Source organism: Andrena cerasifolii, chromosome 4 (assembly GCF_050908995.1).
Source record: "Andrena cerasifolii isolate SP2316 chromosome 4, iyAndCera1_principal, whole genome shotgun sequence".
In the NCBI taxonomy this organism is placed as follows: domain Eukaryota; kingdom Metazoa; phylum Arthropoda; class Insecta; order Hymenoptera; family Andrenidae; genus Andrena; species Andrena cerasifolii.
Window position 1 is genome coordinate 18,446,478 of NC_135121.1, and position 18,965 is coordinate 18,465,442.

At 39.8% G+C, this 18,965-nt stretch overlaps 3 protein-coding genes across 3 annotated transcripts in view; 2 read left to right on the top strand and 1 right to left on the bottom strand.

Annotated features, from left to right (window-relative positions):
- Poxn (paired box pox-neuro) overlaps positions 1-9,215 on the top strand; it is a 31,385-nt gene extending 22,170 nt beyond the window's left edge. The window contains exons 4-6 of the mRNA XM_076810274.1: positions 3,867-4,113; positions 5,533-5,701; positions 6,785-9,215. Coding sequence (XP_076666389.1) covers positions 3,867-4,113; positions 5,533-5,701; positions 6,785-7,298 — 930 coding nt within the window. The 3' untranslated portion in view covers positions 7,299-9,215. The remainder of the gene's footprint in view (positions 1-3,866; positions 4,114-5,532; positions 5,702-6,784) is intronic.
- Positions 9,216-12,484: 3,269 nt separating this feature from the next.
- Ift54 (intraflagellar transport 54) lies at positions 12,485-15,737 on the top strand. The gene is made up of 10 exons (XM_076811190.1): positions 12,485-13,211; positions 13,303-13,420; positions 13,503-13,615; positions 13,690-13,965; positions 14,032-14,450; positions 14,526-14,651; positions 14,729-14,972; positions 15,064-15,183; positions 15,261-15,346; positions 15,421-15,737. Exons 1-10 carry the CDS (start codon positions 13,077-13,079, stop codon positions 15,569-15,571), a joined length of 1,788 nt encoding a protein of 595 aa, XP_076667305.1. The 5' UTR covers positions 12,485-13,076; the 3' UTR covers positions 15,572-15,737.
- Spag (RNA polymerase II-associated protein spaghetti) lies at positions 15,735-18,151 on the bottom strand. The gene is made up of 8 exons (XM_076811191.1): positions 17,901-18,151; positions 17,705-17,836; positions 17,352-17,596; positions 17,055-17,265; positions 16,621-16,971; positions 16,297-16,560; positions 16,026-16,218; positions 15,735-15,945 (listed from the first exon to the last, which is right to left on the bottom strand). The coding sequence occupies exons 1-8, from the start codon at positions 18,036-18,038 to the stop codon at positions 15,857-15,859; spliced, it is 1,623 nt and encodes a 540-aa protein (XP_076667306.1). The 5' UTR covers positions 18,039-18,151; the 3' UTR covers positions 15,735-15,856.
- Between the last annotated feature and the right edge of the window lie 814 nt (positions 18,152-18,965).

Genomic DNA, 18,965 nt, shown 5'->3' on the forward strand with positions numbered 1-18,965 from the left:
CCGACGTGTGTAGCGCGCGTCCACCGCGTACCCCTCCAGCGTACAACGCCCAGAGAGGGTAGGCATCGGGACACGTACACCGGTGGGTCGGCTAAGGGTAATTGTGGAAATGACGACGGAAGTGTCAGATTAGAATCTGAGATGCTCCCGGGAGCACGCGATGCTTGTCCTAACCCCTGAAACTATTAGATCGACGGCTCGGCTAACCCCTTAAACGCCCTGCCTACCAGTGGTGCTCCCATATCGATGCTATTCAATGGACAACGCCGGTGTTGCTATCCGCCTCGCGTCACCGTGTTCGATGGGACAGCGGGGCTTCGATCGACCGAGGTGATTTAGTTCGGTTCATCTTAACTGATGGGGATTCGTTTTCGTGAAAGGAGTGTGACAATCTGGATGGATGTTAGCCCTTTAACGACAGATTAAATTTTAGAAAAACGGCTAAAGCTTGCAGCCTTCTATTTTACTATATAAATGTTTATATAAACTGGGATGAAACACGGTTTATCGAAAAAAGCGTTTATTTTTTATTCTATGGATGGTAATATTTTGGAGGTGGAATTTTGAGACGGTTCGTAAGAAATGTAGTATTATGGAAGTGGGTCTAAAGGGATTAGGGATGCTAGATTTAGTTCAAACGCGTGCTTAAAAATTAGTGGGTAGAGTATTGTGGGGCAAGAGTGCGCACTTAAAGTTTAGACTTCCCTAAAATCCTTGGTATTACACTGATAGCACATATGATTGTGTAAGAAATAACTAATATTCCTTATTATTCGATAGGCAGTGACTTCGTGTAAATTTACCTGTCACAACTTACGTAAAATAAATATTTCCAAAAAGTGTGACATGCGAACTTTTACCCGATGTGTGGGGCAAAAGTTCGCATGTTGTGGGGTAAAAGAACGCGACGAGAAATTTTCGCAAAAGTGTTTTATTTTCCTGCATAAAATAGTTGTGGTAATATAGCAATACGAGTAATAGTTTACAATTAATTTCTTTTTAATCGAAGCAACAGTAATGGCACGTAACATTGCCTCCACCTTCGTAGTTTGCGCAGGCATCAGTCTTGTGAAGGATCAGTGTATTCTTCTTTACACGCAGGACAAATTATTTTTCCTGCAGACGTTGCTGGGTGGGCTATTCTCTTTTTCGAACCCATTTGTTTTGTTCATTTAAAAAAAATTCAGAAGTAGATGTTATTTTTTAGATTTTTTTGCTTTTCTAATTATTTCTTTGCACGTTCGCATTCAGATTTTCTTTTCATTGCTTCATTTACTTCAAGCTGATTTTTAAATGGGGAGTTTGTATTCGAACTCTTGCCCCACAGCTACTTTTCCATTGTCTAATCAATCCTGTTATCTGTGAGGAGAACTGAAAGCTTCTATTAGTACTTTTGAATAGAAGAATTTCAGCTCTTTCAGACGAGATATTAATTAAAATATTTACTGATCAATTTATAGGAATAATATTGATTCCTAAAAATCAGAATATTACATCAAAACTTTTGAATAGAAGAATTTCAGCTCTTTCAGACGAGATATTAATTAAAATATTTACTGATCAATTTACAGGAATAATATTGATTCCTAAAAATCAGAATATTACATCAAAACTTTTGAATAGAAGAATTTCAGCTCTTTCAGACGAGATATTAATTAAAATATTTACTGATCAATTTATAGGAATAATATTGATTCCTAAAAATCAGAATATTACATCAAAACTAACGAATTCAGTACTTACGAAACACAGCTACACAATTCAACACTGGTGACTCTACTGTCAATCATCATTGACAGCTGCCATAACTGAAACAATGAAATTCGCATGGTGCGAATTTTTACCCGCTGCGAACTTTTACCTACGTCTACACCCTCCGGTAAAATAGGTAGGATGCAGTTCCATGGAATCGTGGACGATCTAGGCGCCAGTCCACAAAGCTTCGCGGGGTTACTGTCACCACAGGTTAATTTTACATTTAATTAATATCCTTCGAAAGGGGAGCTGGAGACGAGTCGAAGCATCGACCCCGCCCGAACAGCTGAAAGTGATCGGAGGCACGTTACGCGGAATTGCACGCAGAAAAATGCGCACCCCTCCCCGCTCGTGGCCCGTACCGTTCTCTCCGAGTGGTCGCGCCCCACCGAGACACCGGCGATCTCGAAAATCTGTACGCCGAATATCATTTCCATCGCGTTAGCATAAAATTATCGGGCCCCTGCCGTTCATTAGCAAGTCAAATGACGGCCGGCCAGATTTGAGCACCACTGGTGGGGGCCCCGGGACCGCGAGCGTCGAGGAAGAACGGAACATCGTCCCCGACGACACAGCGGGCGAGGCTGGGCCCCGGCACCTCGGCAAACCGGGGGCTAAACTGTAATAAAGTGCGGTGGTACGCGTTACCCACCTACCTCTGGGACCTTCTCCCGTTATCTGATTCACGGCTGGACGTGTTTCACCTGTGAACGACATGTGGGCCATGCGCCCCTGCCCCTCTCGACGACAGTGTGACCACTTTCGCGTTAATTTGTCGATAAGATAGCCGGGATCCCCTCCCTGCGTGCGACGAGAAATGACCGGGTTAACGATCGACAACGGTCGCGACCGGTGGGACCGTTGCGTTTCCGACCGGTAACCGTGAGCCTGGAACGACCTGTAGGGGGCGAAGGACAGTTGAAGGGGTGGTGAATGTCAACGTGGATTTGCATCCACGTCTACAGTAGACTTTTGGGTTTTATTCGTAGACAGTTTGAAGGATCGCTGGTCGCGCTTGAATCTACAGTAGCGGATTAAAAGTTACCACTTTTTCGAACCACCCTACTTCTATTGCTTTTCAATATCTACTCAAAACTGCAGTACGTGCCTAATATATATATATGTCGAATGAGAATTAAAAGCTGTATAAAACCCAGTTACAGTTGGATTTATTCAACTAACAAACAAGAACCCTACATAACATTAAACAACACAACGCACTTTTAAAGCCAGCAAATAATTACCACTTTTGAACATTAATAAAAAAAATCTAATATTTCGTGGGGGCACCTTTTGCTTTTAGGACAACCTAAGAAGTTACTAAACGTGGTAACTCCTTTGTTGGACCAAAGAATGCGTTACCCCGTTCGATGTCATATCCCACTTTTGTTTGTCAGTTAAATAAATTCAACTTTAACTGGGTTTTATGCAGCCTTTAATTCTCCAGCAGAATATGCATATTAAACGTACCACAGTCCCAAACGTATGCTAAAAAATAACAAAAATTGAACAAATCGAAAATAACAAAATAATTAATATTATTTATAGTAATTAACAAATTTTATGTGAGGTTTTACGACAACTAGATTTTTATATTTTTACTATTTAAAGTGTCTCTTTGTCATGCGTATTGCGTACTAGTATCTCCGACAATCTTATCCGCCGTCTGATCGGCAATGAAGAAAGTATCATTCGGATCAAAGAAGATCAGATGTAAAAATCGTGTAGGCAGAATCGATGGTACTCAAGGTATGATATTGAATCGATAAGATCGGGCTGTATCTCGACAAGGATCGCACGCATCAACCGTTTAAGTTTCGAAAATGACCGCGATACGGATCGCCCCTTTCGAGCACATCAGGTGGCAGGTCGTAACACTGTTTCAATCCCTTCCACTTCCACGTACGCACTCCTTCAGTTTGAAAGTGTTCGCGTTTCTTAAATACAGCCTGCTTAATCGGCAATTAGATTTTGAGCGCAGTGGTCCGTCGAGTTGATTGATTCAACGAGAACATTGATTAAAGTGGAACAGAGGGCGATGGTCTCTTCTGCAGGGAGCAGAAGCTTTGTGTCCATTAATCGTAACTCGCAAACGATCTTTGCTGTTGCAGCAAGTGGCTACACCCACGGTTGTGAAAAAAATTCTACGAATGAAGCAAGAACAACCGACCATGTTCGCCTGGGAGATTCGGGAGCAGCTCGCGCGGCAAGGAGCTTGCGATCCGCAAAGCTTACCCTCTGTTTCCTCTGTAAATCGAATTTTACGGGGCGGAGGTCTTCACACCGATCACGCGGGGATGGAGAGTGGATCACCCAGCACGTACGCATCGCAAGTTTCGCCAAACGTCGCTAACAGAGGTACGAAGTGCAATCTACATCTCCTCTCAACGAAATACTGCATCTCTCGAATGTAATCATTTGAAAATTGTTTAAACAATTTCTATACGCTCCGCAAATCGTTTTCCATTCGTTCCGCCGATGGATGTAGCACCTTTTGTAAATGCTAATTTCATATTAAAATTATATTTCAATATTTCGCGCTAATTATAGTCAATCAGGAATTTGTTTAAACACTTGATCTTGAGCGTTTTCAAACACTTCGATTCTTGATATATGCGCCACGGTTATACCATAATTGTGTGTCAGTTGATTTTGGATATTTTAAATTACCAAAGCCAACTGGTTCCGGAATCAATTCGAGTTTCTCCACGTCAGAATGCGGGGCTTCTTATGGGCACCTATAGTTTCGCATCGGGGCAGTCTTCGGGCGCGTATCTTTCTCCAGCTTCGTGAGTCATTATGCGAAGGAAAGCTGCGACGCGAGTGCGCCATTACCGGCTAATGATCCCCTAAACATCTGTCCGTATCGTGGAATCACTCTGTGGAATTTTTTGCATTGTTTTGCCCGTTTTTGCGTCCCCGTAATTCGGCTGCCCATAGACGAGAAACGAGGGGGAGAAGAAGAAAGGGACGGGAGGTTGCAGAGATGCAACAATCGAGGGGAACGGGAGAAAGGGTGAGAAGGGGGGCCAGAAGGAGGGAAGGGAGAAAAATTGGAGAAGAATTCGAAAATACCCTGTGGCCGATTGACTCGTCAGCGAGCTGCCGCGAGATGATCGTCACGCAACCCCTTAAAGGAACTTCAAATTTGCCTCACAATTTACCTCGTTTATTCTGTAAATTGTCTATAAGGCTGCTCCTTTCGCCGGTGGAATCGCGTCACGAATATTTGCGACGGTCTGAAATGCATGGCACATGTCAAGAGCTTCTGCTCGTCGAATGGGATTGTTTCAAGCTTCGCAGAAAATTAAGACGCCGCAGCTATTACGAGCCAGCTGGATAGTGGATGGAAAGAATTTGTTTCCTGTTAGTAGACAATTTTTGGGCTACGTTAAAAAATGCAATCACCCCCTTGTCAATTCTTCAGGACGATATAACAGTGTTTCTTAATCTTTAAAAACGATGCTCTCCTTCCTCCTCTGGTTTTCTTTTTTCTTTTGCTATTGGCTACTTCAGTGGAGTCACGATCTCGATCGTTCCGTACGTCGATCTCAATTTAAAGTGACGGGCACGAAGGTATAGACGTTGCAGTTAAAGGGAACCTTAATCAATTTTGGAATCAGCTTCGTGATAATTATGGTTGCGTGTGACGCATATTTCCGCCTTAAGTTCATTTATTATACTCGACAGATTCAGTGTGTAAAATGTATGTCTCGTACTACTTTATAGTTTTAATGAAACTTGCGCTTGACTTGTACGAACATGTGTTATTCGCAGACACGCTTATGAGAACCGATTACCAGCTGTTTTACCCGGGAGCTCTGGGACCATTGCATATTTCCACAACCTCCGGTAACACCAGCGCGCCATCGTGGAACCCGAGCTTTTACTCATCTCTGTATCAAGCAACTACGCTGCACTTGCATCACGGAATGCAATCCTTCACGTAAGTATTGCTTTTATATTCTTCTTATTCACAACACGAATGTAAGGGGTCTACCTACCTCGACGGACGAAAAATGATGCGAACTTTGGGAATTTTTTAAAACAAAACCATTAAATATATTTACTTCCAGCTTTGTGGCTTCATTTGTCAATCTTTAGAGAATATGAAGAAAAAAATCGAATGCAAAAATAGTGGTTATTTTCGGAGTTATAGTGCTTCAAATAGAGCGCCTTACAAAAATCATAAGCGCATTGTTAGCATAAAATCAGCCATTGTAGTTGTCTGAAATAGAAAATTTAAAAATTTATGTAATCTGTATGAGTGCGGCTATCGCCTGAACTAGATTGAATGAGAAATACTGAAAATTAAAAAAAAATAGCATCGGCTAAAACAGATATCGATTTCTGCAAAAAAAATTCGCTGGTTTTTTAAGTCGCAAAAGTCTAATTTTGCAAAAACCGACGTAGTTTTAGTACCAACGAGAATGGGACATCTGCTGAAGATATGTGCCAAATTTGAAGTAAATCGGGTGATTGGTTTTTGAGATATCGTGCTAACTAATCCGAAAAACATCGTTTTGTAAATGACACGTTTAAAGTTTTAAGTACTGTTATTTTTTAATTAAATTTTTTTAAAATGTTGCCAAAAGATGTGCAAATATATGCATAAAGTTTTCAATTAATACAATTTGAGAGTTTCTCTTAAAAAAATTCCAAATATCACGCTCAATTTCAGGCCGTCGAAGTAGGGAATATTCGTTTCTAATTTAAACATTCAGTCACCCATGCAAACATACATAATTACTTTCTGCAATGGATCTCGTATTTAGCAAGCTTCCACTACGTTTGACTAGTAGCAGAAGATCCCCCCTTACATCTAACGATTAGCAATTAAAAACATTATCGATTCATTGCGCCACACAATTTCCAGATCGAAATAGACGTTCGTTCTTCGAGCATAGAAAGCGTAGGTACTGCCGCCGTAATTACCCGTAGTCTTTTCAAAAACATCATTAAAACCCCCGGACGGATGGCAAAACTAGAGAAGACCCGTGAAGTGTTGAGAATTGAAATATCGTTGCAGATCGTTGGACGTGGAGCGTCTGTCGGAGCAGAATGGGCCGTCGAATCAGGTGGAGCTGAAGTCCAGCTCGAGCTCGTCGATGGCGGGCAGCGACGATTCCCTGGACAAGAGCGACCTGGACGAGAACACGGAGTCCCAGGACCACTACAAGCCCTTCCAAAATTCGCCGATGATCCTAGAGCTCGGCCAGAAGATCGGCAGCGACCGTAGCGCCTTCGTCAGACACAGCACGTCAGGCTCGTCCGGGAGCGTGGAGAATCGGCAGAGCCCGGCGCCGATCGCCGGCGAGAAGCAGAAGATCGCGTCGCCGCGGATCCTGGAGACCGGCAGCGAGCAGAGCACGATGGCCAAAGAAGCGACGATCGAGGGAAGACCGGAGCAACCTCAGAGAAAGAGGAATCCTTACTCGATAGAGGAGCTGCTGAAGAAAGACGAGAGCAAGACCACCTCGAAGAGGCCGAAGCTGACGAACATCGGCGTGGTTCAGCCCTGCGGCGTGGTCCTCAGCAAGTAGATTCCAAGGATCTCCAGGCGACGACCCTTTAATCGGAACGAGGGAAGTGTAACGGTCCAGCGACAGAGGCTAATTGTAAAACGATTGTCCAGATCACGGGGATCCTTCGATGTACGGGAATGCCGGGGGTATTTGGGGACCGTGGAAGCTCCTCGCGAAGGAGGAAGTCGCTCCAGGTTGCAAGAGATAGAGGCTAGAGAAGAAGCTGTTCAATCCGCGGGATCGCTGAGGCTCGGAAAGTCGGTGAACATGTAATTAGGCTATGTTTATGTTCGATATTCGTGGATCTATGGTTTTCCGTATTTATCGTCGTTCATTGATTTGGTATTGGCGAATTGGCTGCTTAACTGTGATTTCTAGAATGTGGGACGGTGTAAGATGGAGAATGGGAAGTTCGAAGATTTTGCAGTGGCTTCTACTGAAGCAGAATTCAGGTAGACTCGTGGTCGGTATCCCATCTAGTAATTAACCGGTGATTTGTAAACAGTAGAGGCTCCTTTAGTGGGGTAAGAAGGGGCGGTAATAACAGATGTCCCACTTCATACCTGCTGTCATTCCTTTCCATTAGTTTACCCCTCTGATTCGTGACAAGGGTCGTGGTTGCGCACCGAGTCTCGCCGAAGCAAACATTTAGTATCAGTGTGTCCTTTGATCCGATTAGAACTACCTGAACTCCTTACATCTGTTCGCTAGTGGTCAAGAGGTAAGTAAGCGTGAGCATTGACTCCAATTGCGAATAACAGTGAATAATTCAGGAACTTTAAACTAAATTAATCTGTAAGACATGATTCACGATGAACTTTTATGAGACTTTTATATGTCGCTTAGATATCTTCAAAAAGCAGTTTTAATTTCCAATTGCATTTGGCTTCTCGTTCTAATCCTTGGTGAGTTGTATTAAATATCTGTATTCGCCAGAAAGCATCGAGTTAAATATCAGCAGGTAATGCGAGAGAAATTTAGCCCCGCCATAAACATCAAATATTAATTACTCAGTCAGATATAATCCGATGCTGAGGAATACTCGCGCGTTGTGTACCTTTAATCCTTTACCTCTGACTGTAACTTTGCAAAATTATCAGGCTAAAGTAGTCGCTATAAACAGTGGAAAAAATTATGCTGTAACTTTCTTTACACTCGTGCGTAAATTCAAGATACTTTCGCGCAAGATACTTGTCTTTGTCACGAAGCGAGTTTAAAGCTGATTCGCGCTTTATTTTCCTTCCTTTCCTTCTGAAAATTCACTGCTCATTGGCTGAAGGATTAAGGTGACCGCATTCGATTAACGATTGGTGTGACGCAAAGAGCGCAAGCCTAAAGTAGAAGTGTAACATAATTTACCAAAAATCGAGGACACAAAGGTTCTGTATTTATAAAGTCACTTTGCAATCGAGCATAGAGTTTGCATGGCTTCATCGACGGCTGAAAATTCCGAGGAGCAAGGCGATCGTCGTTGCATCGAGGCACGGCATGGAAAAGCATAAGTAACGCGCAATATTAGTATCAATCGTCGATAATGTATCGTTGACTGCAATATCGTAGGGTAACACGTAAGTTAATTTATAAACTAAATTATTTTTATTTCCCTCCTCGCTCGCGCTCGACACCTTCGACGCTCTATCTTTGGCACGAGAAGTCTCGTTGAAACATGCGTGACGAACACGGCAGCGTGCGAACAAACGTGTCGTACTTAAAAGGCCTTTCGCGCGTTCCCCGATGATTCGAGTGAGATCAATTTTCTGATCGCCCACAGGAGATTCCCAATCTGTGTTACATGTTACGTTTTTCATGTGTTGTGTGTGTTGTATCATTTCGTTTTGCAAGCGGGACGATGCCATATTATCGTGTACGATATTTAATTTTAACGAGTCAAAGGAACTTTGACAGTCTAATAAAGTGACATGACTAGTAATCTTAAGAAAATGTTTCCGCTTATTTATTTGCTTCAGAGGCAACTTTGTTTTAACTGTCGCAAGAAAACCTAATCGTTCTGAGCATCGTGTTCTAAAGTGGAGTGAAGGCAGTGGCGCACTCGGGATAAAGATATTTTTAATGTAAATTCAATCAAATTCATTAGGTGCTCATAAAAATATATTTAAAGAATAAAATTCAGTCTTCCTTACTTTTTACAAAGCTCTTGAATTACTTCAGTGGTTGTTACATTAATCTCCTTTTTCCTTTTTCTTGGGGAGGTGGGGTGCCAGGACCCCTGTGCCCCCCACCCGTCTGGGTGCGCTACTGCATAAAGGTATGATAATGATTATGAATTTATGCGGTAAAATTGAACCAGTGAAAATGTGAAATAGGGCCTGGGGATAATTAAACATGTATAATATATGATTTTAAATTCAGACCAACTTAACTATTGCCAAAGGAAATCTCTCGTATGCGCCGAGTCAGTGACGTCTCAACGAGCAGCTAAGAAAATTAGTTCACACGAAAGATTAGAGGAACCCGCCTAACGATCAAGCGTATTATAGTTAATAATCAATTAAGAAGTCTACTCACAAAGCTATTTCTACGTATGTTATAGTCACTACTAATATTCATTAAATCTAACTCTCTGTGGGATCAGGAACCCCCATGCCATAAGAGTAAGGGAGCACGGAGAGCCGGTGTTTGCCGTGGTGGCTAGGGCTACTGATTAGTACGCGGATGGCTCGGGTTCGATTCCCAGCGCCCGTGGTTCTTTTTCCGAGGCTCACAAAAACGTAGGAATATTACGTCACTCTGATTTCTCCTACAACTAACTCCACAGTAGTTACAATCCCAATGACAGGTCTCAGTAGAGAAGGGATGATCCTAAAATAATGCCCGGCAAATTCTAAAACCTTAAGTTTGCAACGCAATCGAGAATAACTATGCAGATCTATTAAATACTACGCGGCCCAATCTTCTTCACTTTCACCTCTATATTCTAAAAGATTCTGAAAGACAAATTTTATTAACAAGGGAAGATAAGATCCCGAACCCGGAACATCAAAAAATTCTGAAACTTTGTGAATATGTTGGAAATTTCCTCCTGATTACAACGCAATTTCTGTTTGCTGCCCAAATTCACTCTAAGGGGGTGTAAATGACCCCTGAAAATCCGGCTACTTTCCGATTTTCTGTTATAACTCGTGAACTGTATAATATTTTTTTACCAAATGCTAGATCTAGTTAAAAGAAATAACTTTTGTCTTGAAACTTTTTTTCTATCTCTTACAGTCTGCGAGTTATAACAGAAAATCGGAAAATAACCGAATTTCCACGGGTTAATTTCACCCCCTTCGAGTAAATTTGGGCAGCAAACAAAAACTGGGTTGTAATCAGGAGAACATTCCCTACATATTCACAAAGTTTCAGAATTTTTTGAATTTTCGGGTTCGGGATCATCTCTTGTAAGTAGCAAACAATATAAGTCTCAAAAGAATTCGTCACTCCATCACCGCTGCAAAACAATACAACTTTTCTTCCATTGAAACATTTCCTCTCGCTACTAATTGTGGAACAAAAGCTCATCAGTGGGCAGTTCCGCTTACACTAATGACGCGCGGCGACAGGGGTCTCCCCGCGGTCATCTTATAGAGCGGTTAGACCGGCGAAAGAAAAGCCTACGGGATATATTAAAACAAGGGCCAAGCTTGTTAGAAAGCCGCGCAATTCGCCTATAACTCGGGATGAAAGTATGCCAAGCTCGCCCCGCGGTAATTAAACGAAAGCCTAATAAAACGATGGCAATAAAGCACGCATCGGTGGTGTACACCGAGTCGAGGGGGATGTGGTAAAGCCATAAACGGTGCTCGGCCCGAGTGTGTCACAGTCGTGTGTATATCTTGTAAAATACGACGAAACACGTCGGTGCCGCGCAAAAGGAAAGAGGAGGAATTAAAGAAGCAAGCGGGAGAACCTGCGCGAGAGGTCAGGCATCATCGGCCCCTCCTCCCTTCCTACCCTATTGCATTTACAACGTTGTAAAATCCTTTTTATCCGCCTCCTCATCGCGGACTAATTAATGCACCATAAAACGCTAACGCCTGGACGTAAGGCGAATTTATAAGGAAGGCTTTCACGGGCGCCGCGATTACACGCGTTTTCGGGGTGGTGCTCCAATCGAGTCTTCGTCACCGACGCGGCGAGCGCAAAAGGAAGTCCTCCGACTGCCTCTCGGCGCGCGAGTACCACGACGCGGAGGACCTTGTACGTGGGAAAGCTTATGTGACTTTTTTTTAAGTTTCTTTAGCTCTTGAAATTGGAGGGATTGGATACTTTTGGGGACTGATTCACCTAGGGTGGTGACCTTAAATAACTTGTGGATAATAAGGAATCTTTACAAAAGCATATCCGCTACTCTTGTAGTTGAAAAAATATATTCTTCTAATTGTAAGTGTAAACAACTTGATTGCTTATTCCGGAAAGATTTTGTTAGATCTGCCTAACTTCCTTCTTTTGCCATAGATAGAGATTATTAAATTTTGGATATCAATGTAAAATGGTACATTCATTCTCAGTGAATGTTTACTGTAGCTTTATAAAATTGTAAAATCGCGATCGTGCAATCTGTCACCCAGAATCGTTGAAATATAATTTAAACTTACATTTCGGCCATTTTTTACGAGAACCATGGGCATCCGGAAGGGGGTGCAAAAGGGGCAGTTGCGACCTCTTGCTTTTGAAAAAAATATCGCTTATTTTTCAAAACTGATCTTTATTAAGTTTATACTAAAAAAGGGAACATTTTTAAATTTGGGTTTTCAATTTTTAATTAAATTGGCACCACAAAATGGGTTAAAAAAAGCAAGAAGGGTATATTTTTCTTTACCATCATCACAAAGTTGCCCCCCGCCCCCCTGGAAAAAACCTCCGGACGTCCATGACGAGAATGTATGATGTTGGCTTAAAAATGTAAGAAGTAGAGCGATAGATTTGTACAATAATAATTGTGGTTTGAATATGTTCCATAAATTTTAAATTATTAAGGTACCAGTGTATGATATAATTCCATTTATTTATTTAATTTGAAACAGTTTGGATTGAAAAGGTTGATAAACTTTAGATCGAGTTAACAGTGGGACAGTTTCCCACTTCTCTTAAATTACACTGATTACTTTCCGAGCTACCATTTGTAGAGTTAAAGTCGTAGACGTAATAGGATTCGGAAGAATTATATAAATAATTTATTAAATAATAAATACGTGTAACAAAGTGTCCTGTATGATATTATGAAATACACTAGTCAAAATAATACGTGCTCCACTTTCGTACTTTACATTTTTCTCAACATCCGTATGTATGCAAATTTGATAAAAAGTAATTTACTTAAACTATGCAAAGACGTATACCCAATTTCGTACCAATTTCATATTATGTTACATCACCGCTATCAAAACTAAAAACTATTGAAATTATTGGAAGTTATGGAGTTCGAAAGCAGACTTTTCCGTGACACATAATTGTCTGCATACGTTTGCCAGAAAATGGCTCAGGAAATTCTACCTTAAGGCTGACTCAGAAACGTCGAGTAATTTAGTCGAGTAGCGAGTAATTTAGTAATTTTTCGAGTGTGAACACTAAAATTTAGTCGAGTAGTTTAGTAAAACAGTGGTAAATTACTAAATTATTCGCTACTGGAGTAAATTACTCGACGTGTCTGTTCCAGCCTTTTTTTAGCGCTTGCTATCTACTTACGTTGGACATATGGGGGTTGCTATGCAACCACTTACTGCTACACAAAGCCTACAACCATTGCAAGAGCTGTGCATTGAAGCTCGCAGCACGTTTTAATTGTAATTGACAATGGCTGACGACGTGAAGCCAGAAGTAATTAAAAAGACCCAAGATCTGCTTGGGAAGTATTTTAAGAAACCACCACTCACGGAGAAACTACTGAAGAAGCCACCGTTCAGATTTCTTCATGACATCGTGACAGCAGTAACGTATCCTTCCCACAATTCCTTTTTCTATCGTACAATAAAGCTTAATTAGCCCGTGCCTTTAAATTGACGAGTGGATGGCATCGTAGGTCATAAAGGAAACTGGTTTCTTAGATGGCTTATTCACCGCAGAAGAACTCAACTCTGAAAATATCAAAAATAAAGAAGAAAAGCTTGTTTATTTAACAAAGTTAATTGATGTTGTCAGTAAGTTAATTATCGTATCGGTGCACGTCACACTTAGCATTCTTACTTCTTCTCATCGAGGTGTACCGCACAATAATTTCAGAACTAACCACTGGTGCACATTTAAGCGTAAGAGCTAGTAAGATTATTTCAGGCCAGGAAGCGACCAAGACAAATGAGTTATTACAGGCAATTGGAAAGGCCTTAGATAAAAAGGTAACGTAGACGTAGTGTACTTTAACGTGTAATAGGAGAAAGAGCATAGAACTAAGAAGCTTCTTCAAAATTAGGTAAGCAGCGTGGAAGCTATCGAACATTATAAAAAGGGTTTAGAGAAAAATAAATCAACTTCGAGAACTAAAGCATCTGTAGGAAAAGATGAGAAGAAAGCATTGCCGAAGAATGTGTCTCAAAAAAGAGGCGCTACGAGCAAAGATAGGTCTGTGGAACAAAAGAGAAAAGCTTCTAGTGTAAATACCGCACGTGAGAATGAAGTAGAGACGCATAAGAATGAAACCCAAGAATCTAAAAGAAAAGCCGAAGTCACGCATGTTCCACCAGCTGAGGTACATTGTAATGTCTTACGCTTAAGTTATAAAGATAGGAAATCTAATTAAAATTATAACTTGTAGCCACCTCAAAATAATGTGCCTTCATCTGGTCATAGAAGAAAGTCTGCAGCTGTTAAATCTAAACATACCACGTCTTCTATACCTGCAACCGAGATCACTCCTTTGCAAGCCAACGTAAATGCAGAGAAGAAGGTAGATGAAAGCAGCAAACAAAAAGAATCTGAAAACACATCTAAGCAAGTACTACATACTGAAAACAGTGAATCTCAGAATCACATTCTGAATGTATCAGACACTATGCATTCAGAATCCAAGTTCGCAAGTAACACGGAAAATAATAAAATGACTGAAAATGTAGCGAAAATGGAAAACAAAGAAAATGACGCCATGAATAATGACAGTTCTGTTCAGGATACAGAGAAATCTGATAATCTAATATCAAAAGTCCAAAGATCCCAATTAGAAAACATCGAAGCAAGGTATCTCTTCATAAATTCTGTTTTTTAAAAGATTAGAATTTCATAGCAACTTAGTAAGACTTAGAACACTTTCAGTGTTCCGCAACCAAATTCTAGACCAAAAACTTCTTTACGCCCGCCTAGTGCAAGACCAATTAGCGCTAGGCCCGCAGCGCCTAGAATACGAGGGAAAGCAGAATTAATTGTTAACGAAGAGATACTGTAAGGATTGTCTTGGCTTCCCTTTTAACATACAGAATGTTATGAAAAACCTGTAGGCTATTATAAATCTCTTCCAGTACACCTATGGGGAATATTAGCGTCATTGTAGAAAATTCTGATGCTAAAGAAGACGACGACGCTGAGGATATGGTAGTTATGGAAACTAGAGGAGGCAGTGATTCCTTAGACAATAATGATACCTATAAAGCTGATAATCAATTAACACAAAAACATGGGCATCTTGTTGCCCAAATATTAGAAACGCAAAAGGAACTGGTTAATAATGAAAATGTAGACGTGATACCTAAAAAAACGAATATTGTAAGGATATTTCGATTAATTCCTAAATTACTGTTCTTACTATCGTCCTATTTGAATATAAAATGCTTTATGAACGGAAAATTGTTATTAGGCATGGGATACAAGTGCGAAACGTGATATAGTTACAAAGGAAGTCGACAAACTGCGGAACACGATACAAACCTTAACTCGTACAACGAATCCACTTGGAAAGCTATTAGATTATTTTCAGGTAGAAACGGTTTGCTCTTCAGTCTTTCATTTTATATTGTTACTGCCTCTAAGATATAAAATATATCATTCTCGCAGGAAGATGTGGAGATAATGCAAAAAGAATTATTGGAATGGAGAAGTCAATATCAACAAGTAAACGAACAATTAAAATTAGAAAAGATGTAAGAACGTTTAGAATTGCTTAAGTACTAAACATTGCGTGTTCTACACGTAGTAAAGCATTTTTCTTTTTCAGAAAAACACAAGAATTAATAGAACCTATGAAAGAGACATTAAAAGAAATCGATCGTAACGTGGAAATGCAATTGGATAAAATATGTCAAGTAAAATCGCAAATAATGAAAAATGATCAAAGGATACAAACATTATTAAACGGTCATGTTTAAGCGTCGCTTTTGCTGTAATCCATACAATGAAAATATTTTTTGATACTTTTTAACAATCCTGTTATGAACACAATACTTCTTTCAATTTAGAGTGTACATATTGTACATATATAAACTAGTATCGTATGTTACACAAAATGTAATATAAACAATTACGACATGATTACAGTAACTCTATCTTATTTATTCGTCTTTGTGTAGATAGGAACCTTCATACAAAATATATAACTATATCATACAACTTAAAGATATTTTTACACTTAACTGCATAACATTGGTTTCTCTTCAGACTTCATATTTATTCCGTAAGGCTGTGACTTCTTCTTCGGACACATTCTCGATATTTTTGCAATGGTCAAAGAGTATCTTTAAACCTAAAAATTCATAATAAATTATTTAAAAAGGAACAGTAGTAGTAATCAAAATATTTTAGGATCAGTGCGAGAATACTTACTATCTTTCTCGCTGTTGCTGATAAACATGATGAGAGCTCTAAATCGCTTCACTTGACTAAGGTCTCTTAAATAACAAAATATGGGTTCTTTTCTTTTCACAAATTCTACCTTTAAGACCTCCAATATTTCGTTAAAGATATCAGATTCCATAGAATCTTGAAATATCTTTGGCAAATTGTTCTCCGGCAATTTCTAGAATTCAAGCTTTAGTTGTATTAAAATGAACATCTTTGACGCCGATAAATTCAATATATATCGCATGATTCTTACTTTCAAATACTTATATCTAAATTCTGATGATTTATTTGTTTTCCAATTCATGACAAACTGTACAGCTGTTTTAGGAACTGGAGGTATATTTATGTTTTCTGAAGACTCGATAACTGTGTTAAGATCATTACTTTTCTTAAACTCATCATCGGTATTCTTTGACTCTACTAGTTTACTTTCGTTACATAACGTCTTCTCATTTCCATGGTTGTATCCCATAGCGCCAAATTCTACTTCTTTAACCGGTATTCTCGTCAATGACTTCTGTAAATAATACGCATTACAAGCGTTTATATTAAACGATTTTCAATTACTCGATCCTACCTTTGACCGCAAATGTGGTACCTTTTTAATAGGTTCTATTACAGCCACATCATTCCTCTCGGGTAACCAGTCAGGTATACGTGGATCCCGTTTTTCCGTTTTTGTAGCGGAATCTCCCGTAGGAGATACATCCGATGTATCAGACGTTTTCTGCTCTTTAGCGTGTTTAAAATCTTTAACCCGTTCAACATTTCTCTCATCCTCTTTACTACGCATACTGTCCTCCGTATCCGTAATTTCTGTTATTTGAATACTCTGAGGAGTATCGGACCAAATTTTCTCACCAATTTTTCTTTCGATTGATGACGTTTCGGATGATGTCTCTGCGCTTTCTTCCAACGAAATGTCTGACTACGTAAAATAAGATAACTGGTGTATGGATAATAGTTGAATTAAGTATTTCGATAAGTTTTTCTCTTTTGTTCGTTACTTACCTCTGGGACCTTAATCTTGTTTCCAATTTTAAGAAGCATCACCTTCGCTTCCATGTTCAGCGGATCTAATTGCAAGACTTTATCTAAGTCTTGTTTGGCTTCTTTATACTGTTGTAAATTCACTCTAGCTGTTGCTCTTCTATAATAAGCTTTCACATAAGTTTCATCCAATCGTATCGCTATAGTGCAATCTGATTCTGCAGAATGAAAACTAAAAGAACGTACAGCATTCTTGTGTGGTTAAAAATTTAAACCCATTATTCTTTTAATTATCCTTAGAAGAAACTGCATACTTACTTGTCTAGTTTCAACTGGCAGAGTGCACGATTCGCATAAAATACAGCATCGTACGAGAAAGCTTTTATAGCTTGATTATAGCTTGCAATTGCTTTAGCCCATTTCTGTTGTTGCACAAAAATATTGCCTTCATTTTTATGCCTTGTTGCTACTTCATAACTCTCTTTTAATGCTTCTTTGCACGTAACTTCCTCGTCGGAATGATCTGATTGCTCTTCTTTCTCTACGTCCTTGCATGCTTTGTCCTTTCCGAAGAATTAATATTAGTATTTTCTACTTATACGAAGGCCGAAGTTTTTCTAAATATATCGTAAGTATCCATTAATTCTTAACATATAATAAGCGAAACTTACTTCGTCAAACTTTTCCCAAGCAGAATAATCGTACGATTTAATTCTTTTAGGTTTGTTGTCAGCTCCATTCTGTTTTCCTGAAGCCTTCTTCGTTTTACCTTTATTCTTACTTCGAACTGGAGGTACACTGGTCTGCGGATCAAGAATAAACGTAACTAAAATGAAGTATTTTCATTAACAAATCTTAATAACATACCTGACCACTTGTTTCCTTTTTCAGTTCCTCCTCTTTATGCTTCATTTGTTCCTCCCAGTTTTTCATATCAAGAAATTCTTTCTGCAAATCTTCTGCATTATCCTTTACTTGCTTCTGTATGAAAATTGATTGATCCATGTTTGTAATTGTATGAGGATTTGAATAACAAATCAAGCCGAAACCATCGACGAATTGTCTATGCCGAAACGTTTGTAGATAGGCTTTCTATCTGTAAAGATTTTCGATGTCTGCTTAACTTGTTCGGCAGACGCCTTACAGATTCCGCCACATGTACGTTCCCCGTAGCGGTGACTGCTACCACAGGCATAGACAAGGTATAGAATAGACCTATCACCTTATGGGAATTCGTGTTCACATCATTAACACGTAGAGGCACGGTACTCTATGAAACACTTTTTGTTTTTAAACATCCTTCAGTTTCTGAAAAAGTCTTCTAAGTAACGGGTATATCTGAATGGAATCCTGTTAAATTAAAAGGCCTCCCACATGGTCCAGTAATCGATGAAATTGATGCGCGAATTGAGAAATCACGAGATAATATGCACTATGCCATTCACACACTTCACTGAACCGATGAATTTCTCAGGGCTAGACAAACTTTTATTTCACAATGCGGGTTTCAAAAGTAACTCGATTTGCAGTTGCATCCATGCACCACAAGACACTCATGCATCATGCAACTTTCTGCGAGACTTTTAAAATTAGATTTTACTGTAAATTTCAGTGTTGGCGGTAAACTAATATTAGGGGCAAACGGAATCCAATTATTATTACTTCACTGGAATGATTAAACAGTGCATTAGGAACTTGTGGGAATATCAGTAACAGCGTGAATTTTTAATACTTTTCGGCGCACGATACGTGAAAGGGTTCACAAGGGTACGCAAAGTGCTAATTGCTCATCTTGCAATTTATAGCTTGCACAGGCTTTGAAGAAATACTATTTCTGAGCGCCACAGTGTCTAGATCCACGAAATGGATTTTGGGGGAGAAATCCGCGTGAGTCGTTGACAAACCGAGCCAAAGTATACCGTAACAAAAGCC